General features: G+C 35.0%; 1 protein-coding gene across 9 annotated transcripts in view; it reads right to left on the reverse strand.

The window, feature by feature from the left end:
* TUSC3 (tumor suppressor candidate 3) overlaps positions 1 to 21,604 on the reverse strand; it is a 284,190-nt gene that overhangs the window by 135,356 nt on the left and 127,230 nt on the right. For all 9 annotated transcript variants that reach the window (XM_045056848.1, XM_019828315.3, XM_019828317.3 and 6 more), the window contains exons 3-5: positions 11,328 to 11,445; positions 6,610 to 6,750; positions 2,252 to 2,392 (exon numbers count right to left, since the gene is read on the reverse strand). In XM_045056848.1, the coding sequence (XP_044912783.1) occupies positions 2,252 to 2,392; positions 6,610 to 6,750; positions 11,328 to 11,445 (400 nt within the window). The remainder of the gene's footprint in view (positions 1 to 2,251; positions 2,393 to 6,609; positions 6,751 to 11,327; positions 11,446 to 21,604) is intronic.

Genomic DNA, 21,604 nt, shown 5'->3' on the forward strand with positions numbered 1-21,604 from the left:
GTTAAAGCCATAAACCTAAGACACAAAACTATAAAACTCCTAGAAAAAAACATATGAAAAAACCTCCTTAACATTGGTCTTGACGATATTTTGAATATGACACCAACAGCAAAAATAAACAAATGGGAATACATTACACTGAAAAGCTTTTGCAAAGCAATGGTAACAATCAACAAAATGAAAAGGCAACTTACAGAATGGGAGAAAATATTTGCAGATTATATATTGGATAAGGAGTTAAGTTCAAAATGTATAAGAAACTCACACAACTAAAACAAAAATCCAGTTAAAAAGCAGGCACAAAACCTGCACAGGTATTTTCCAAAGAAGACCTAAAAATGGCCAACAGGTACGTAAAAAGAGGTTCAAAAGTCACTAATCATCCTAGAAAGGAAAATCACAACCACAATGAAGTAACATCTAATACCTATTAATTATCAAAAAGATAAGAGGTAACAAGTGTTGGCAGAGATGAAGAAAAAGGAATTCTTATATACTGTTGGTGGGAATGTAAAAAATACAGCCACTATGGAAAACAGTATGGAGGTTAAACTTAAAAAACTTAAAAATACAACTACCATGTGATCTAGCAACCTCACAAGTACAAGGAAGTACTGTCCTTGTAGGTGGCAAAGAAACAAACAAACAAAAAGTCTACTTTGTTTCTAGATTTACACAGCGTTCTACTCAGCAGCGTGGGCTCTCAATACAGCAATTTTCTGAAAGGGTATATTTGTGCTACATGTTTAACCAAGCCACCTTCGCCTTTTTTTCCAATTGCACACCCTTATTTTACAACATTGACATCTTGGTCTCCACAGAGGACCCCACAAGGGCCTTTCATAACCTTCAAGCTTTTAATCTCTTCATAATGTCTCAAATTGAGGGGAGATTAGGATGGCTAGTCAGCAGTCAGCAATGGAAGACTATAACCTCTTTCTCAATTTATTTATCCCCACAGTGCAGAACATGGGAATTTTGCCCACAAGTACATCAACCAAACAATTAATTAATCACTAAATAAATAACCCTAACTTAGAGGCTTCAAAGTTCAATATTTTCTTTAACAGGGTCCTATCACTTTGCTTTAGGTGGCTTACGGGATATATATCAGTATACAAAATTCAAACTTTTATTGGACCACAAGAACATCCGAGCCAGAAGGTACAGGTTCACTACCATTTAATTGGCATGTTGAACTGATGTGCTTCTCTGCCCTTGTTCTCGTCTCTTTAGTCAAGCATCACTTCAAATCTTTTGCCTATTTATTTTCTGAATTATTAAACAATAAAACAGACTTTTTATTCTTTGGTGTACAGTCCTGTAAATTTTGACAGACTGAGGAAGTTTCCTCTCATTAAGAGTTTGGCTGCTATAGTTTCCCACTGCCAACTGCTTTCATTGCCCTACTGTCCTGCCACAGGATTGCCTGACAATTGGGGAGCAATAGAAAAATACTGAAATAAACAACAACAAAAAACAAGAATCTACTAGAATTATCTCCTACATATATGTCTCTTCCAAACTGCCCCAATTCAACTGAAGGAAAAAAAAAAAAAACAAAAGGAAGATTGATAATTTTTTATTTACTAATTGTCATCTTGAATACTGGCATTCTTACCTGATCTACTTGCTAACATTTACTTTTTAGAAACACCAAATACCTGATGAGCTTTGCATTCTCTCCAGGTTTATAGTTCTTCAGTGGGAGAGAAAGGTTAGCATGTATATATGCCATCTTACCTATAAATACATTGTCTTATTTTTTAAAACCATGATTCTGTCTTCTGGGTGGCAATAATTCTTTACATATTCCAGATACGTGTCCCATACACATATATTTTCCAAATGTGTTCTCTGATTCTATGGACTGTCTTTTCATTCTGTTACCAGTATCTTTTGAAGAGCAAACTTTTAAATCATCATAAAGTGCTATTTACTATTTTTTCTTCCATGGTCCGTGCTTTTTGTGTCATAAAGATTTTGTGTTCTTCTGGAAGATCTATCGTTTTAGCTTTTACATATGGTGAACAATAATCCATTTTGAGTAAATTTATATGTGGTGTGAGCTAAAACTTGTGGTTCATTATTCACATGAGGATATTTCACTGTTCCAGCATAATTTTCCAGTAAGAAAAGACTGTTTCTTCCTTACTGAATTACTTTAACACCTTTGTTGAATACCAACAACCATACAACTTACAATATTATACAAAGAAATAAAGGGAAAAAGCATAGTGTAACAACATACCAGAGACACCATGGCCCAACCAGTCTTGTTATAGATGAATTCCAAGTTGTTTCTTCTTAAATAGAGCAAACCGCCAACAAGTGACACTAACAGGGCCAAAGCAATGGTGCCGGAGTAGTTGGGTGGTCTAAAGACTCGAATCTGCAAACATGCAACAAAAGTTTTATGAGCTGAAAAAAGTACTTCAGGAAAAGTGTTTTTATCTTGACCATATTCTAGTCCTTCCAATTTTCAACACCAAACTTTAGGAAGATGAAACCCTACTCTTCACACGTGGAACTAATACTCCCTTTACTCTTTACAAATCAAAAACGGTTTCCAACATCGTGGCTATGTAAAAAGACTTGCTTTAGATGCATATAGTTCACACAGGCAAACATGACTTATATTCAACCCACAATTGCTGTGTTTCACCTATGGAAGATGGGATCATCTAGTACAGGGTAGGGATGAGACGGGTGTAATACATGTATTATTCCAAATTGGGGCATTTTAACATCTTCAACATTTTAAGGGGTTTTTTTTTTAACATCTTTACCAAGATATAATACACATACCATACAATTCACCCAGTGTACAATTCAATGGTTTTTAGTATATTCAAGGGATTGCATAACCATCACCAAAGTCAGTATAAGAATATTCTGATTAGGTCAAATGGAAACCCTTTAGCGAAACCCTCTTATTCCCCTTACCCTCTAAACCTAAGCAACAAAGAATCTACTTTCTGCATGTACAGACTTCCCTTATACTGGATTTTTCATATAAAATGTGTTCTTCTGCAACTGGCTTCTTCCACTTAGCATGATGTTTTCAAGGTTCTTCTTGTAACATGTTTTAGTACTTTATTCTTTTTTATGGCTGAACACTCCATTGTATAGATACAACAAAACTTGGTATCCATTATCAGTTGATAGGCATTTGGGTTGTTTCTGCTTTATGGCTCTTGTGAATAATGCTGCCATAAACATTCTTGGACAAGACCTTGTGTGGGCACATATTCTTGTTTATCTCAGGTACATACTTAAGAGTACAATTGCTGGGTGATATGGTAACGCTATGTTTCTTGATTTGAAGAGCTGACAGACTGTTTTCCAGAGTGGCTGCACCATTTTACATTCCCACTAGGGGTAAATGAGAATTCGGATTTCTCCACTTCCTTACCAATAAATATATTTTCTCACTACTGATCCCAGCCAACCTAGTGGGTATGAGACACTATCTCACCGAAGGTTTGATTTGCAGGTTTCTCATGACTAAAGATGCTGAGCATCTTTTCATGTACTTATTAACCATTTGCATATTTTCCTCACAGAAATGTCTATTCAGATTCTTTGTTCATCTGTAATTGGGTTGACTTTTTATTACTGGGTTATAAGATTCCTATATACATACTATATAAGTCCTTTATCAAAAAATGATTTGCAAATATTTTCTTCCCTTCTGTGGCTTGTCTTTTCATTTTCTTGATGGTGCCCACTAAAGCATAAAAGCTATTTAAAAAAAAATTAATGTTTACTATTTAGTTTTGAGAGAGAGAGAGACAGAGAAAGAGAGAGAGAAGGAGGGAGGGAGGGAGGGAGGGAGGGTTAGAGAGAGAAGGAGACCACAGAATCTGAGGCAGGCTCCAGGCTCCGAGCTGTCAACACAGAGTCCAATGCGGGGCCCAAACTCACAAACCATGAGAGCATGACCTGAGCCGAAGTCGGACGCCAACCAACTGAGCCACCAAGGCACCACAAGCATAAAAACTACTTTTAAAAAGTAGAATGCATTTCTATGAAATCATGATTTCAAATTACATAAAGATCTTGCTTCTAATAACATTTCTCACTAAAAAAAATGAACACTCTGAGGAGAGATGGCTAATTGAGTGCCACATAGGGCAGATTAGGCAGATAAGCCTCAAATATATGGTTACGTCAGGAAAGTAAGAAAATGCTTAAAAGAAAATGATGGAAAGATGTCATACAGACATAAGAGCCAGAATAAGAAGATCCCAATGGCCAAATCTAGAACAATTTTAGCACCAAAACATTTAAGCATGGTAATAACTTATAAACCACTGTAGAAAAATTCAACTTATGAGCCCCTACCAATGACTGACTGACTGATAGGAGGGGAGGTCTCTTGCTCACAGAATGCTGAAGGCCAACTAGAAATATGGAGGGACAGGCAGAATTGGATGATCACTTTGCAACCATCACAGTAAAATCTGAATCAGAGTAATATGACCAGTGGATGCTAGATCCAGCAGAAAATTTTGATGAGGAGCAGGATATTTCTTTAATCTAAGGTGTCTCCACACAGACAACTTACTAACAACAAAGGAGAAGGGGGGAAACAGTAATTATACAGGGGAGAAATGGAAAACACCTTGACCAGAATTAAACATTATCATTGAGGGTCAGACAGTTATCATGTGCATAAAGATGTCATTAGAACAAAAAATGACCTATGTAGTATTGTGTTTGAGAATGCATAAATAGAATCCAATCGTAAACAAATATCAGAAAAAATAAATATCAGGCATATCAAATGAGGATCATTCTATTTAAAAAATGGAAAAGGATTCAAAATGTCAATGTATTTAAAAGACAAAGATAGGCAGTGGAAATATTCTGGATTAAAAGAGGCTAAAAAATCCTGACAACTAAATGCAATACCTAACTCTAGACTGGATTTTTGTATTGAAGGCATGAAAATGTTACCGTAGGCTATTATTAGGTCAACTGACCAGAATATGGATAGCAGCTCAAATAAAAATATTACATCAATGTAAATCTTTGAAGGTGTTATCTGTACTGTTCTTACCTATTTCTCAGGAAATGCAGTTCACCTTCAGAAAAAAATTGTGTGTATCTATCTATCTATATATATATATATATATTTTTTTTTTTTTTTGAGAGAGAGAGAGAGAGAAGAGAGTGAATGTACGCAAGCAGGGGAGAAGCATAGAGAGAGGGAAAGAGAATCTTAAGCAGGCTCCACACTTAGCACGGAGCCTGAAGTGGCACTCAGTCCCACGACCAGGAGCCTGAGCCAAAATCAAGAGTTGGACGTTTAACCAAGTCACCCAGGTGCGCCTCAAATAGATTTTTTAACAAAAGTATATTTATCAAGTAACTTAACATATAGGTATGATCAACAAGTTAGAATCATTTCTGATTAAAATTCAGCAACTGTTATAAAGAACTAATAGTACTTCTGCAATATTACCCTTACTATCTTGTACGAACTACAGGATACTGTTGCAGAACTGAATATTTGCCAAAACATTTAAAAAATATGTCAAGAGTTAAGAAAATGGGTTTAGTTGCCAAAATATCATTAAAACCCATGATGTAAATAATTTAACAGTGATGACAGACACCCATCTTGACTAAGAATAAATGTGTTTACACCTTATGATATAGTTACATATTTTAGAAGAAAGGTACTGGTTGTAATTGTTCACTCTAGAAAATTCTGGTGAGAACTGGGAATAAAGCAGCCTTGAGCCCTCCACATAGACATTAACTACCATCAAGATTTTGGTTGGTTTACTTCCTGAATAAACAGTCTACATATCCACACTCCTATTTATGGTTTAAAACAAAATTACAGATCATACTATAAATACTGTTTTTCTAACCTACACTTTGGGCTTCTTTTGATGTCATATGTACTTGCAGATCATTGCTGTCCATGCTACAGTACATTCAACTACTCTATCTTTTAAGTATGTAACTTATTTCCAGTTTTTTCCTACTACAATGAATGTTATTTTTAAAATAGTTCTAAAAAATACACACATACATACATAAATTAATTAATTAATTAATTAATTAAAGTCTCTATGGCTAAGTATTTGAATCATCCCTAATTATGTCCTTAGGTTAAGACGTGGAATTGTTAAAGTTACATTACTTAAAAGACAGACATAACACACGCTCTTGAAATAGTTATTCCAGTCCCAAGAATAGCATATATGAGTATTTTTTCACATGGCTCATGAAAAGTGAGTATTGTATCATTTTTATTTGCCCAAAAGCTAAATAAAAATTACACATCTTTTTAATTAGAATTTCTTAATACCTTTGAACAATGTTCCATATATATTTTAGCCTCTGAAATTACTTTGTGACTAACTCATGTACTTTTTAATGGTTCTTAAAGTATCCATGTACATTATTCTAAACGGCCATTTAAATTCACCTAACTTAGTCAAAGTTCAGGTTACAGCTATCAGACAGTTTTCTCTAAGCAAGAAAAAATGTTGTACAGCGTAATTTTAAAAATCCTGTGGCCTTATTACAGTGCTCTAACAAAGCAAACTAATTAGCCTCTTATTAAAACTGCAGGGAATAAAAACATACATGAACATCCGTTCTGTCAGCAATCCACTTTGCTAGTTGTTCAGCTGCAAATCCAATTCTTTGAAGGTCAAAAGTATCAGCTCTCTTGGGTCTCCCTTTTGGAGGAAAATGCATGAACGTGGGAGCAGAGTTCATGTTGAGCTGAAAAACATCAGATAAGAAATACTAAATATAATATCCCAACAATCTTTACATATCATTAATCGAACATTTTATGGATTATTTTTTCTGCATGAATTTTGGAAAGAGCATATATTCTGAAGATCCAAGTGGCTTTTCAGAGTTTAATTACTGTGTTTACTCACTGTAATGTGCTGCTGACTGAAAAAGAACTTGTGAATTCGGCTAAGTTCTCTGAACCTGCACACTTATCGTACTATTTCACTTACCCAGTTTATTAAAGAAAAATACTGGCATTTGATGAAAAATATAAATGCATAATATAATTAATGTCAAATTATTAAATTATTAAAAATTTAAAGACTTTTAAAAATGATGGTATAAGAAACTAAGATTTTTGTTCCAAACAGCTTAAATTTACCAGACTACAGGAGAAATCCACAATGACAGTCTTCTTCTATTCAACTTCTCTGTTAATTCAACTGTCTTAAAACGGTTATATCTCCCAATTGTTTTCTACAGGTAATTCCATTTGAAAACTGTACTGAACAGAACACTACCTTAATATAAATGGTGCTTATTAAGAATATGGTATCTAAAACAAATGCAGGTTAATTTGCATTGAGTAACAAGCTATAACAATTATGTAAATTAAATTCTCACTGCTCAGGAATTATGAAAAATGTCTCAAATAGAAGGCCAAGAGACTTTTGGCCTTCTTTGGCCATATAGCTCAGCATTTCCCCATACTGAGAATGAAAAAGCAAAAACTGTCATGGCAGCTGACATCAAAGTGACGAATCAGCAGTACCAGCGGTGGGCCTGCATGTTATGGATATTAGTAACACTGGTTAAAAAGCACAAAACAGTCACCAGTTGCTTTCTTCTCTGTGATTTTTCCCACTCCAGACGTGTTTATGTGCGTTTCCGTGATGGGTGCACAAGAGAGAGCAACAGCCAACATGTAAATAACAGATTCCAAGTAAAAAGTCTCTGTACTTGGAACAATCAGAAAATTCCTAATAAAGTTCAATGTCTAAACACTTTAGAGTTTAAAAAGAACATATAATTCAAAGCTTTCACCTTCATTAAAATGTACAAATTTCCCAAGGCTACAAAGCAGAGTACAACACAAATCTTATTGCTGGTCCACAGGGGCTTGTAACACATTGTCATCGTTAACTGGCTGGTCTGTCATCAGTCTCATACCCACAAGCATTACACAGAAATCACATAGAGCTGACGTTACTTCCCCAACAAGTCCCCAGTAGGCCAGGAATTGCCAAGTTTTAGCACTCATGATAATATTATCTTCAGACAGCACAGTGTTTTAAAATGTCACTTTAGAAAGAGCACTTCAAGAAAATGTGGTTCAACAGTTAGTAAGAAAAGAAACATGGCACTGAAAATCTTTTAGTAGTTCTCAGTAAAGCAAAATGTGCACTTCCGTATTTTTTAGATTAAAGTTTCCCATAAAAATTGTTAACTGTCACAACTTTTATGCGTTTTAAAATAACTCTTACTGCTAAGCAAGGGGCTAGGTTTAGAAAAGACAAAGCAGTTCTATAGTCAGAATTCAGCTGAAAAAAAATTAACCTGAGGAAATTTTTCAATTAAACACAATCTTTATGTCAATTTTCCTATCTATGCCAAACTTTGTAAAAATTCGTATTTGGATTCCTTCTTGGAAAAACAGCTACATGTGGCCTGCATTTGCTCAACAGAGCTCAAATGAGCTCTATCTCTCTCACTGAGGTCAAGTTTATCCTCTCCACTTTGCTGTAGTCCTCATCCACACCATATTGTTTCCTCAACAATGAGACCAGTGGTTAGTTCCACTGTGTTTTACTGGCTTTATTTCTTACAGTAGTTAGGAGAAAAATGAAATAGTATTTCCATCAAATATTAAAAAAAAAAAACACCAAGACTTTGTTTTAATACGAGAAAACATAAGTAATTAAGCAAGTCAAGAACGAATGTGTTCAATATATCAAGAATATATGTAAATAAACATAGCACAATGGAATTAAGCTAATCCAATCTGATTTCTTCATTTAATTTACAAACTTGGCCAGAGTAGATGTTTGGGCTTGAAGCCTCTGCTCTAGCCATCAGATCAGACCTGGACAACTATTTCCTAATAATGAACAGCACTTCAACTGATTATCTCTAAGGTCAATTCTCCTGAGATTCTACGGAGACCTGTAAATAACATTAATGTTATTTGAAGTTACAGACGGTCCCTGACTAACGATGGTTCAACTTTATAATTTTTGGACCTTACAATGGTACCAAAGTAATACACACTCATTAGAAACTGTACTTCAAATTTTGAACTTGGATCTTTTTGTGGGCTAGTAATACGCAATACAATACTAGCTCCTGATGCTGGACGAGGGCGGTGAGTCACAGCCCTCAGTCAGCCATGCAATCATGAGGGTAAACAACTGATACAGTGACAACCATTCTGTATCCATATAACCATTCTGATTTTCACTTTCACTACCATATTCAATAAATTACAAAGATATTCAACACTTTAATAGGAAACAGACTGTGTTAACTGATTTTGTCCAACTGTAGACTAATTTAAGTGCTCTGACCACATTTAAGGTAAGGCTAAACTATAAGGTTCAGTAGTTAAGTGTATTAAATGCATTTTTTACTTGTAATATTTTCAACTTATAATGGGTTTATTGGGACATAACCCCATCATAAGTTGAAGAAGATCTGTACATATGCATTTTTTAACGTTTATTTATTTATTTTGAGAGAGAGAGAGAGAGAGAGAGAGAGAGAGCAAGTGAGCAGAGGAGGGGCAGAGGGAGAGAGAATCCCAAGCAAGCTCCATACTGTCAGAGCAGAGCCCGACATGGGACTCGAACTCACAAACAGTGAGATCATGACCTGAGCTGAAATCAAGAGTTAGATGCTTAACCAGCTGAGTCACCCAGGTGCCTCTATATGTTTTTATTATTATATTATTACCAGCTCTCTGATCCATAATCTCTTTATGGGTAAGAGCTATGTGTGTGTTTCTCTCGCATCCATTGCTCTGTAGACAGTCAATAATATTTGCTGAACAGGTGAACAAAAAGAAACATCCCAAAAGCAAAATAAATTTATAGGGGAAAAATAAGTAAGGAAACCTAACAGGAATGACCAAGAATAAAGGGTTTTGAAGGTAAAGAGAGAATTTCTCTCATTCAACTGGAAACTGACAAAGAGGAATGAATAATCAATCTGGAAGCAAACAAGCAAAACTACTTACTAATGGCCCATTTATAATTAGTGATCTAGATTCTTTACAAAACTAAGTGCTTTTCTATGACCTGGTAAAGTCTTAAGCCAAAGAATGTCACATATGAGAAAAATAAAATAGACCAAACTAGTCAATGCCAGGTACTAACATAAGTTTTACATTTGAAAGGCACTGATCATGCGGTATAAATATAAATATATTAATAAGCACAGGATAACAGCATAATTAAGAACTAGAGCCCTGGGAGCCAGACTGCTGAGCTCAAATTCTAGCCCTAAATGATACTACATTTGTAAACTTAGCTAAGCAACCTCCCCATACCTTAACTTCCTTATTTGTGAAATGGAGATCAGAATATTTTCTCATTGTGAAACTAAATGAAAGAATACATATTAAGCATTTCAAAGAGTGCTTGGAACATGAGTTTAGGAAAGATGATGACACAACCATGACAAAAGTCATGACCACTAGCATCCTTACGCCACAATTCATTACCTTGCTCTACAGAGAAGACTATGTAAATGAGAATGTATTCTTCTGCCTGGGTTGCCGTAACAGAATACCATGGACTGAGTGGCTTCAAAAACAGAAATCTGTTTTCTTACAGCTCTGGAGGCTAGAAGACCAAGATTAAGACAGCAGTAGAACTGTTTCCTAAAGAGACCTCTCTTGCTTTTTTGCAGACAGTCATCTTCTTGGAGTGTCCTTATGTGGCCTTTCCTCTGTGAACATATTCTCCTAATGTCTTTTCTTCTTATCAGGACATCAGTCCTATTGAATTAGTGTCCCATTCTATGATCTCATTTAACCTTAATTATCTCCTTAAAGGCCCTATCTCCAAATGCAGTCACTTTGGGTTTATGGGAGGGACACAATTCAGTCCACCACAGAAAACACTTTAAAATAAATATTTAATACTTTACATGTAAAGTTCTCGGTATCTTTCACACTAGAAGCAGTGAGGGTTAAGTAAAAATTACATTGAATTTATACAAAATTTCAAAAATTGGTGCAAAATATCACCTAAACCCAATACAGTTAAATACCAAAATAAGGGTAATGGATGTAAACTACCACTATATACATGAAAAGACATATTTCTTCCATAATGAAAAAGTTAGCATGTGTTTACCACACACACTAATAGAAAAAACTGTGCACTGACAAAGATAATACTGGCCAAAATTACTTTAATCCTATCACACGATTTATTACAACTACTCATTGTATTTATTGACTTATTCAACGAATTGTATTTTTACTTGGCAAACAAAAATGTACCGACCATAACCAACTCTATCATATATAGTAGCAAAATAAGAAACAACTCTTTTACCTGTTGAAAAACATCTGTCCCCTCATCATAGTCCACCATACTGAAGAAGAGTTTGTTACAGAAAGCAGACGAATAGCGCCAGGAGTTAGCCAGTATTTGATATTCTTCATTAGCTTGCCTGATAAAGATAATGGGGCAGAGTAAAAACACGTCAGCACTCAAGCACTAACAAAGCTGTTAGTAAAACAGGTAATTCTGACACATGGGTTGGCTAATTTCTACACATACTGCAAGCATTATTTTTATATTTTTACATGGTTGTAAAAAAAAAAAAAAAGAAATAGTCCAGGATATTTGAAAACTATGTAAGATTCATACTGTGTTGTCCATAAAGGTTTTCTGCACCACAGCCACAATGACTCCTTTACATATTGCTATGACAGCTACTGTGCTGTGTAAGGACACAGTTGAGTAGTTGTAATGGAAGCTGTGTGGACTGAAAGCCTGGCATGGCCCTTTAAATAAGCGACAACTCTTATTCTAGAGTTTATGGCATCCCCTATATATATTTTAAATCTTCGAATGACTTTTAGTAAAAAACATAAAGCAGATTTTAAGAATATTAGCAATTCAGTTTAACAGAGACAAAAACATAGGCATGTTTTAAATTGTAAATGCAGTTATACTGCATCTTTATATATTCCATTTATCTAAAAATGCAATTACACTCAAAATTACCGTAAGTCAGCAAAAACTTGTCTGGTGGCCGAACCAAATGCCACAAATAAGCCCTCCTCTATGAATAATAGTCATTCCTATTTTGAATTTCTGTTGGACATTTTGCTGATTTTCCCGATATCAAAGCTTTATATTTAAGTGTACAGTTGGAGTATTACTAGAAGGACATAGCCACAGTCTAGAAACAAAAAGCAACATGGGATCATTAAAGCATTTTTTTAAAAAAGTGTGTTCCCTCCATATAATTAAGAAAGGAGTTTGTCTTCTTCTTCTCCCCAAAATGGAAGAGATAAAAATGCACAATCTCATCATAACATAAAAGACTTGGAGGACAGTCAGCAACAGATAAGAGATTTCATGAAGTACCTGGAAAACAGAAAGCTAGTGGCAAAGTTTTGATGGAGAAGGGTACAATCACAAAGTGAGACTGCAGTGCAGGAAAGAGTTAGGAAAGGCGCTGGGTTAAGAAGCAGCAGAGTCTGGAGGTAAGAAATGGAACTCAAAATAGAGATAATTAAATTTCTTTATAGAGAACAGAAGACCCAAACTTCTGCCCCACTCCCAACCAGTCCCAATGTTAGTCTTTCTACAGCGAAATGAAAAAAAAAATCACCTTACATTTGAGGAAAACCTGACATGATTTAAAAAACAAAACAGATTCCAGAAGAAACTGTCTTATGTACAAGCTAACAAGCTACCCTGTTACCGTTTCATGGATGCTGGCAGAAAAAGACGAGACGGCGGGGTCAGAGACAAAGGACTTTATTACTTCGTGTTTGTTAGCATCAGTTCCTCTTGCCCCCAAATCGTACCAGTGACACAAAGGGTCCCTCATGAATGCCAGCACACAGTTAACTGTGTTACAGGAGAGGAACAAGTTTGAGGCACTTACTGTTTTTATAATAAATGAAATAAATGTGCTTTGTTCAGTGGAACACGTTATTTCCTTCCTTAAGGCTTCTCACTGTACATGTCCAGGAAAAGAGCAGCCAAGCCTATGCCTTCTTGGCATAACAGGTAAAAACATGCAGGGATCCTCAGGGCCCCTGACAGACTGCTTCTTCCAATAGTATTCAACAAACACACACACACACACACACACACACACACACACACACACACACACAGAATGGTATCACAGAAAAGGAACAAAGAAAGTAAAGGACAGCATTTAAAATTTAACATATGACTGTTCAAATTAAATACCAACGTAAGAAGATAGAGTTAAATAAAATTCAAAAAACAAAAAATTCACAGGTGGACTACATTTGGAAAAAGAAAAGAGGAAGGGACCCAGAGATATAACCCCCAAATTTCAACTTTCAGAGGAGATCTAGAAAAAGAAGCGAACATGGAGGAAATACTTCTGGAGACACAATACAATTAAAGGAGACTAAGTCTCCACGCTTAAAATTACTTCCTAGGTTCTGCATAAGAGGAATGGGAAAAGACAGACACCCAGACATACTGTGATATTTTAGATCATTATAGATAAAAAGAATGTCTGACCAAAAAAAAAAAATGCAACAGTGACAAACAATGAGATTGACTGGGCTTGGACTAGTATTTAGCAGCACTAGATATTGGCAGATAATGGAACAATTCCTTCAGTGTTGAGAGCATGTTATTTTCAATGTATAATTCTATATCAAATCAATTTTAAGTTTGAAATAAACATGTTCTCAGAGATGTAAGAAACATGAAATTGACTTAGGGTGTAAATGGTAGAAAGGGAATATGAATGAAAAAATAAGAAAACTTAAGAGTATGATAGGAATACTATAAGAAACGGAAAAGGGCAACCAGAATTATGGTTAAGGTTGGAAGGGTAGAAGATGTCTAAGAAAGCTGTGATCCAACTAAGAAACTATGAAGTACAAATTAGAACTGAAATTTAATTGGACTTTAAAATGAAAAGATTCTAAGCAGTCATCAGAATCAGTACAAGTTGGAAGATACTAAGACCATAGTATGGAAGACATATTTGCTCCAGGAAAAACTATAAGAAAATGAATATAAAAGGTCTAAATAAAATGCAAATTAAAATGTATCATAATTTTGATTAATTGGAAATGAGAAAGGTTAATTATTTTGAATAGTATAGAATGTAAATGGTATCAACTCTGAAAACATGAAAGTACAATTAACAAGATTTGGTAGGTAAAAGGGAAGGAAAAGAAGGAACAAGAAAGGGTGTGTTTGCTAATCTTCATATGACAAATGAGGGAATCAAGAGATGTCATCTCTAGTTAGTGGACAAGAAATAAAAGGATGCTATTTATTGTTACAATAATAAAAGAAGAAGGGGAGAAATGAGTTAAATCCTTACCTATCATAGCAAGAAATGTCAAGACAAGTATGCTGTATGAAATATTGTTATAACATTTAGATATATGAAGGGAAAAAAAAACCACAAGAGGAAGAAAAGCCAAAGAAATAATAGTGATTGCCCATAGCCAAGTATACAAATACATGAGTGCAAAGACTAGGGAGTATAGTTGTTCATTTTAGGCTTTTTCTTTCTTTTATTATTAACAAGGAGCACATAACATTGCTGTTATTAAAATATGTATTTAAAAGGGCTAAATATGAACAGGGCTCTATAATCTGAGGTCAGCATAAAGACCTTCAGGGCATCTTTTTACTGGACCATAGTACAAACACAGACGACTGCAAGGATCGGCCTAAGGCTGCACTGGGCTCAGTAGGCAGAAATATGTTCAATGGAAATGGTCATAATCTTTTAAAGGTCTGGTCGTTAAATAAGATTTACTTTAGTATAATTCACTGCAAAACTACTTACTGAGGACTTAAAGACAGTGAATGAGCTAAACTCCAAGGTCTCTGCTGTCAGGAAGTTGATACTTTCGTGGGGAGACATAATAAAAAACCAAGTGACAAATTAAACTTTCCATATACACTGAGAACATAGCACATGGAACTGGTATTGCAGCAAACAGTGGAGGCTCTACAGAGATGGAATGTCCTAAAAGGTTTCTCAGATAAAGTGACTCTGAAGCTCAGGTCCCAAGGATAAGAAGAACACATTATCGAAACGAGCTGGAGAATAAAGATTTCAGGCGGCAGGAAGAGCAAGCACAAAGGCCTAACAAGGGAAAGAACCAAAAGGCACAAAGGAGCTGTGGCATAAATGAGGACATGCGCTCTGTTTATGAGAGGAATACACAGCCTGTGCCCTCCCTCATCTACTTAAAGCAGTGCCTCACTGCTACAATAAAAACAGTAAAAACTGGCATAAGTCCTAAAATCTGATTTGATTTTTGTCATATGGAATATAATATTACTGGAAAGTATTCACCATTGATTTTTAAAGAAGCACTTGACACAGTGAATTGGCAGCAACAATTAAGTATGTCTGAACAGGGGCGCCTGGGTGGCGCAGTCGGTTAAGCGTCCGACTTCAGCCAGGTCACGATCTCGCGGTCCCTGAGTTCGAGCCCCGCGTCAGGCTCTGGGCTGATGGCTCAGAGCCTGGAGCCTGTTTCCGATTCTGTGTCTCCCTCTCTCTCTGCCCCTCCCCCGTTCATGCTCTGTCTCTCTCTGTCCCAAAAATAAATAAACGTTGAAAAAAAAAAAAAATTTAAAAAAAAAGTATGTCTGAACATCTTTGCATGCCAATAAAACTCAAGAGGACAATGCGACCTTAAAAAAAAAAAATCAAACAGGTACCACTGCAATTAAAAAAAAAACAGTGTATTTTTACACAGAAGAACATTTTAACTTCAGAAAAATGAAACTCAGAAAAACAGCATCTCAGCAAAAACTTGCATTCTTGGGACGATGCTATTCTAAGAAATGAAAATGCTTCATTCCGAAAAATAATGCAGGAAGAAAACAATCAAATTTTACTATTCAACATCTGTGTACAGTATCTTATAGAATGATGATGTGAGACAGGGATAATGTTGAATTTCTTTCCCTCATAATGTTGTAACCTAAGCCCAGACCTACTAGAATGTACATACATTCATGCACTCATTAATTCATTACACAAATATACTTTAGTGCCACCAAAAATTAATATAAGAGCAAGGGCTCTGATCTTAAGAAGAATACAACCCAAGGGGAAAGAGAGGCCTCATGCAAGTATACACAACAGTTCAGATCATCAAATATACTCTGAAGAAAATAAAGCAAGATTATGTGACAGAGTACTGAGGAGTCAAAGAGGATGAATTAATTTTGCCTTTTAACTCTGTATCCGTATCAATCCACTTTTTCAATTAAATTTCCCAAGTAGCAATTGTAGATTCTATCCTATGTTCTCAAATCCTAAGGAGCTTCCCATTGCCTATCTAATGAAGACAATGGGCAGAACGAAGACAAGATCCTCCTGGCCACAACTTGTATCTATGGCCTACGTCTATATGAACAGTCTACACTTAAAGACTCTCTCCGTTTTATGACATCCATGTTCATTCTTTGAGCTTAAATCTCTTGCTTAGACTGTCCTTCTTTCTTTCAAAGCTTGCTTAAAAACTGCTTCTCCTTCAGAAGTCACTTCAAATCTCTACACCTACAATGCTTGTTAAGGCAAGTGCCTGAAATGGAAATTCTCAGCTAATGCACAGCACTATTTAATGCATATATCTGTTCTGTTTATGCATATTGTATTTATGCACTGATTGTTCAATGTCTAGGACCTAGTACAGAACAGTCATTTAACAAAGGTTTGATGATGGTGATAATAACATACTTTCCTAAACATATATATACATATATATATATATATGTGTATATATATATATATATATATATATATATATATGCTCTAAAACTAAATATCACTACATTTAAGTTTCTGACTTCTAAAGGGACTAAAAGCCCACTTTGTGAGATTTACATTACAGGTTAATGTCTCTTTTAAGACCAATTTACTTCACTCTATTGGTGGTCTTGGGAAGAAAAAGAAGAAATACTTTAAATTCTAAGTTACCATCACAAATACATGGTATTTCCCAAAGGAATGGTAGTCATAATTTGAAAGGTTATAATGACTAAATCATCATCGAACATCATCTAATATAATGACTAAGTCATCATCTAACATCTAACATCATCTAACATAATTCATGTTAATTTCATATGCAAATATGGAATCTAGATCTAAATCATCAACGATGTTTATTCAGCATTTTAATATATGCTGCAATAATAAAGAAGTATAACTCACAATCTCCACCTTTAAGAAGCTTCTTAGAGAAATGAACAGAAACACACTAACACATAAGTAAATACATTCAGCTGACCCTTGAACGACATGGATTTGAACTGCAAAGATCCACTTATATGCAAATTTTTGGATATAATACAGTACTGGAAATGTATTTTCTCAATAACATTCTCTTTTCTCTAGCTTTATTGTTAAGAATACCGTATATAATACATGTTACATATAAAATATTTGTAAGTCGACTCTTTATGTTATAGGTGAAGCTTCCTGTCAACAGTACGCTATTAGTAAAATTTTAGGGGAGTCAAAAGTTATGCACAGATTTTCAACTGTGTGGGGGTCAGTCCCCTAACTCATGTGTTGTTCAAAGATCAACTATATATTAAAAAAAGAATGCAGATTTTAAGTGCCATATATATATATGTAGAGGAGAATGAGATCACAGATTAGAGCAGTTGTATAAAGTGTGAATGTGAAAAATTCAAAGAGAATGGAAGGACTAAAATTATAATCAAAAGGATAGGAAGAGAACATTAAGGTAGAAAATGCACTATAAACAAGGACTACCCAGTCTGAAATGTATATTATGCATTTCAAATAACAGAATATAAGCTTCATGTTCGAAACTAAGGAAGAGATTGGAAGCTTTCTTTCAGTAGAAAGATAAATAGGACCTTGATTTTATTCTATAAACAGTGAACAACTATGAGTGTTTTGAAAAAAGTGGATTATGCAAAATACTAATTTAAAAATCAGGATCTGGCAACAGTGTGTACAGCATATTGGAGGGGAAGAAAATAAATGGAAGGCACTTAGAATGTTACTATACTGGTCTAATTGGGAAAATATATGAGGCTATTAAAATAGTACATAAATGAAATGATGACGTATTTCTTACACATTCTCCTTTGGAACCTAGAGCACCAAAATAATCAAAAAATTTTCTAGACAGGTTGCTTCTACTTAAGGATATATCTAGCTGTAATACAGAATTGCAGGGAAGCCAAGCAAATTATACTTTCTCAACACAAATGCAGTACTTTGAGAAAATTTAATACTGACAGGGTAGATGGGGCTTTTTTTCTGTTGGGTGCAATTCAGTAGCAAAAGCATCAGTGAACAGATCTGTCTGTCATTAAAAATAATTCAGTGAGCCTGAGAAATACATATTTCAACATTAATGATATATCTACTCAAAGTGAAAAGGACTCCTTAGAGGGAATGTGTGCCAATAACACAAACTGACTTCTATAAACTTGACTCCGTTATCCCTCAGCCCCATATTCCAACTCCTTAATGCTTAATAGGTAAATAGAGAAATCCAAACTAATAATGGCAAAGAAATTCACTGGATTCTTGCATATGTCTATGTCAGCTTAGACTAACAACCAAATTAAGACCTCACCAGTGCTCAGCACACTTCAGACCTCACTGCCATCTGAAATTCAAAGTTGACGAGCACAAAAGCTACAAGCACTTAACTGTTACCTAAAAAAATATTTTTTTGTTTTGGTAGTTCACAGGAATGGAAGAGGCCCAATTTTACCAATTCAAAGGACATTCTAAATTGTTCTAATATACTCAAATGCAGCCTGAAGAGGGCACTCAAGTTGCATCAAAGCATCCAGGAAGGTTTAGGCAATAGCCGCAGGGCATGCTTCTGTTAACTCCGTTATATTAAGTCTTCTCAATTTTTTATTACAGGAACAAGAAAAAATACCACTTAATCCAAATACCGTAACTTTTTAGTATTATAACCCCTTTTAAAAGGTTATGTAAAACTAAAAGGGATTATTAATCTGTAGCTGTAGATATTTAACATATTTCCCATGATGAAAGTAATTTTTATCTTTAATGTCCTTGAAGGGATTTTTTTAAGAAACATGGTTTCTCTTTTTAATGTTAACCAAACTTTCTAGAAAGTAACAGATTCTTATCAAAATCTCAATGTATGCCTTTTAGAGTGATATATTTATGATAACTTATGTCTGTATATAAATCTATATTGCAAAGTTATTCCAAAGTATTTCTTCATAAAACCCCTAATTAATCAATTTTTATAGATAATGATATATGGAGACAGATCTGGTTGAGTAGAACTGCCTATTATGTATGGTTCTGATACCCTGAAGAGAAAAACAAACAAACTGGTAAACAGCGCCCTGTACAAACATTTTTACAGGGTGATTTTTCTCTGGCTGTGCTATACACACCTAGGATTCTACTAAATATACTGAAATGTACTAACAGACCCAAAGCTTCTGAAGAGTTGAGGTACCAACAGTTCACTACTACACTGTAATTGACTTGGCATAATTCACTACTTGGTGAACATGTTCCATGTTTCCTATGCATTTTTTTTTCTTTCTCAGTCCTAAGTCGATTACCTTTCCTTAGAAAATAACTCTAACATGAAACATGTGATTCTAACACATATCTCAAGGCAAAAATGTATATGGATATACGAGATATTAAATTGTATATATATATATATATATATATATATATATATATATATATATATATGCATAGTTACCAGTTTACAACTCAGTAAACTTTTTGCTCTCTTTTAAAACTGGTAACAACAGGGGCTCCTGGGTGCCTCAGTTGACCACTGACTCTTGATTTTGGCTCAAGTCAGGATCTCATGGTATGTGGGATCAAGCCCTGCACTGGGCTCCTGGGATTCTCTCTCTTCGTGTCTCTCTCTCTCTCTCTCTTTTCCCCTCCCTGACTCATGCTTACTTTCCCTCTCAAAATAAATACTACATAAATAAATAATAAAATGGTAACAAGATATAAATGCTTCAAGGTTGTATACATCAGAAGAAGACTGACACACAATGCAGTAATAAACTGACTCACCCATTGTTCTCTTAAGTTTATACACACACAGTATAGATATGAAAATTGTAATATATATTTGATCAATATTTGTAGAACTAACAATAAAGAATTAACAGATGAATGAAAAAATGGATGAAGCAATACAGTGTTTGGAAAGGGTAAAAATGAGCAGAAAGGCTTAAGGCCATCTCAAGATACGTCCATCCATTAGGGAAATGTTTACAATGTTAAATGATGAATACAAACAACAAGTGATCAAGTTCAAAACTATGTAAATCTTGTTCATAATAACTTGCCCAGGAATCACTAAAATATCCAAATTGTCTGCTGAATAAACAAATACATCTGTCATAAAAACTAACAAGTTGAAATCAGGGAAGCATTAATTCACACCTCAAATCCTACAGGATTCTTTAAAAATTCTATGCTTTGGTTTCATGTCTGTCTAATACATACAACCTTGAGAAAACTTTGTCGGAATCAATCAAAAAGGCAGACCTAAGATTAAAAAAACTGTATTCCATGAGATGCAGATTAGGTGTTTTCTACTTTATGAAAAGCATCACCATCATCAGTGACATTTATCGAGGTGTACCATGTGCCAGAACCCTTTTACACATCTACACCCAGACCATTTGGCCTCCACAAAGCCTTGTAATACAGGTACTAGTTTTATCTGTTTCATTTGATGAATCTGAAGAACAGAATTTAATCATCTTAGCTCTGTTCTATGCTCAGTAATTATCAGAGCCAGAAGAGTATGAATTCAGAGATAGTAAGAGACAGGTTACAACTACAGCTAGGCTACATATAAACACAGAGATGCAAATTCAGTTCTCAGAGTATTGTTCCCCGAGCCCTTGAATAAAAAATCACCTGGGATTTTTTTCCCCAGGACTTTGGGGTTTTGTGTTTGTTTGTTTGTTTGTTTGTTTTCTCAGTTTTAGGTTTTAGGTTTATGACAAAATTGGAGGGAGAAATAGAGATTTCCCATACACTCCTTGCCCTCACACATACACAGACCCTCCCATTATCAACATCATTAACCAGCATGGTATGTTTTGTTTTTTGGTTATTTTTTTACTATGAATGAACATTATCATCCAATTCCACAATTTACCTCGGGGTTCACTCTTAATAATATTGTACATTCTGTGGGTCTGCACTACAGTATAATGACACACACCTATCATTATAATATCTACAGAGTATGGTCACTGCCCTACAAGTCCTGTGCTCTCCCTATTCATCTCTCACCACTCACTCCCGGCAACCAATGATCTTTATTGTCTCCAGATTTCTGACTTTTCCAGAATGTCATACAGTTGGAATTAAACAGTATACAGCCTTCTCAAATTGGCTTCTTTCACTTAGTGACATGCATTTAAGCTTCTTCCATGTCTTTTCATGTCTTGAGAGCTGATTTCATGTCTTGAGAGCTGAATGAATGACATTCCATTGTTTGGATGTACCAGTTTATCCATTTACCCACTGAAAAACATCACGGTTGTTTCCAAGTTTTTGAAAGCTATGAGTAAAGCTGCTATTAACATCTTTG

This window comes from Felis catus, chromosome B1 (assembly GCF_018350175.1).
Source record: "Felis catus isolate Fca126 chromosome B1, F.catus_Fca126_mat1.0, whole genome shotgun sequence".
NCBI classification, from domain to species: Eukaryota; Metazoa; Chordata; class Mammalia; order Carnivora; family Felidae; genus Felis; species Felis catus.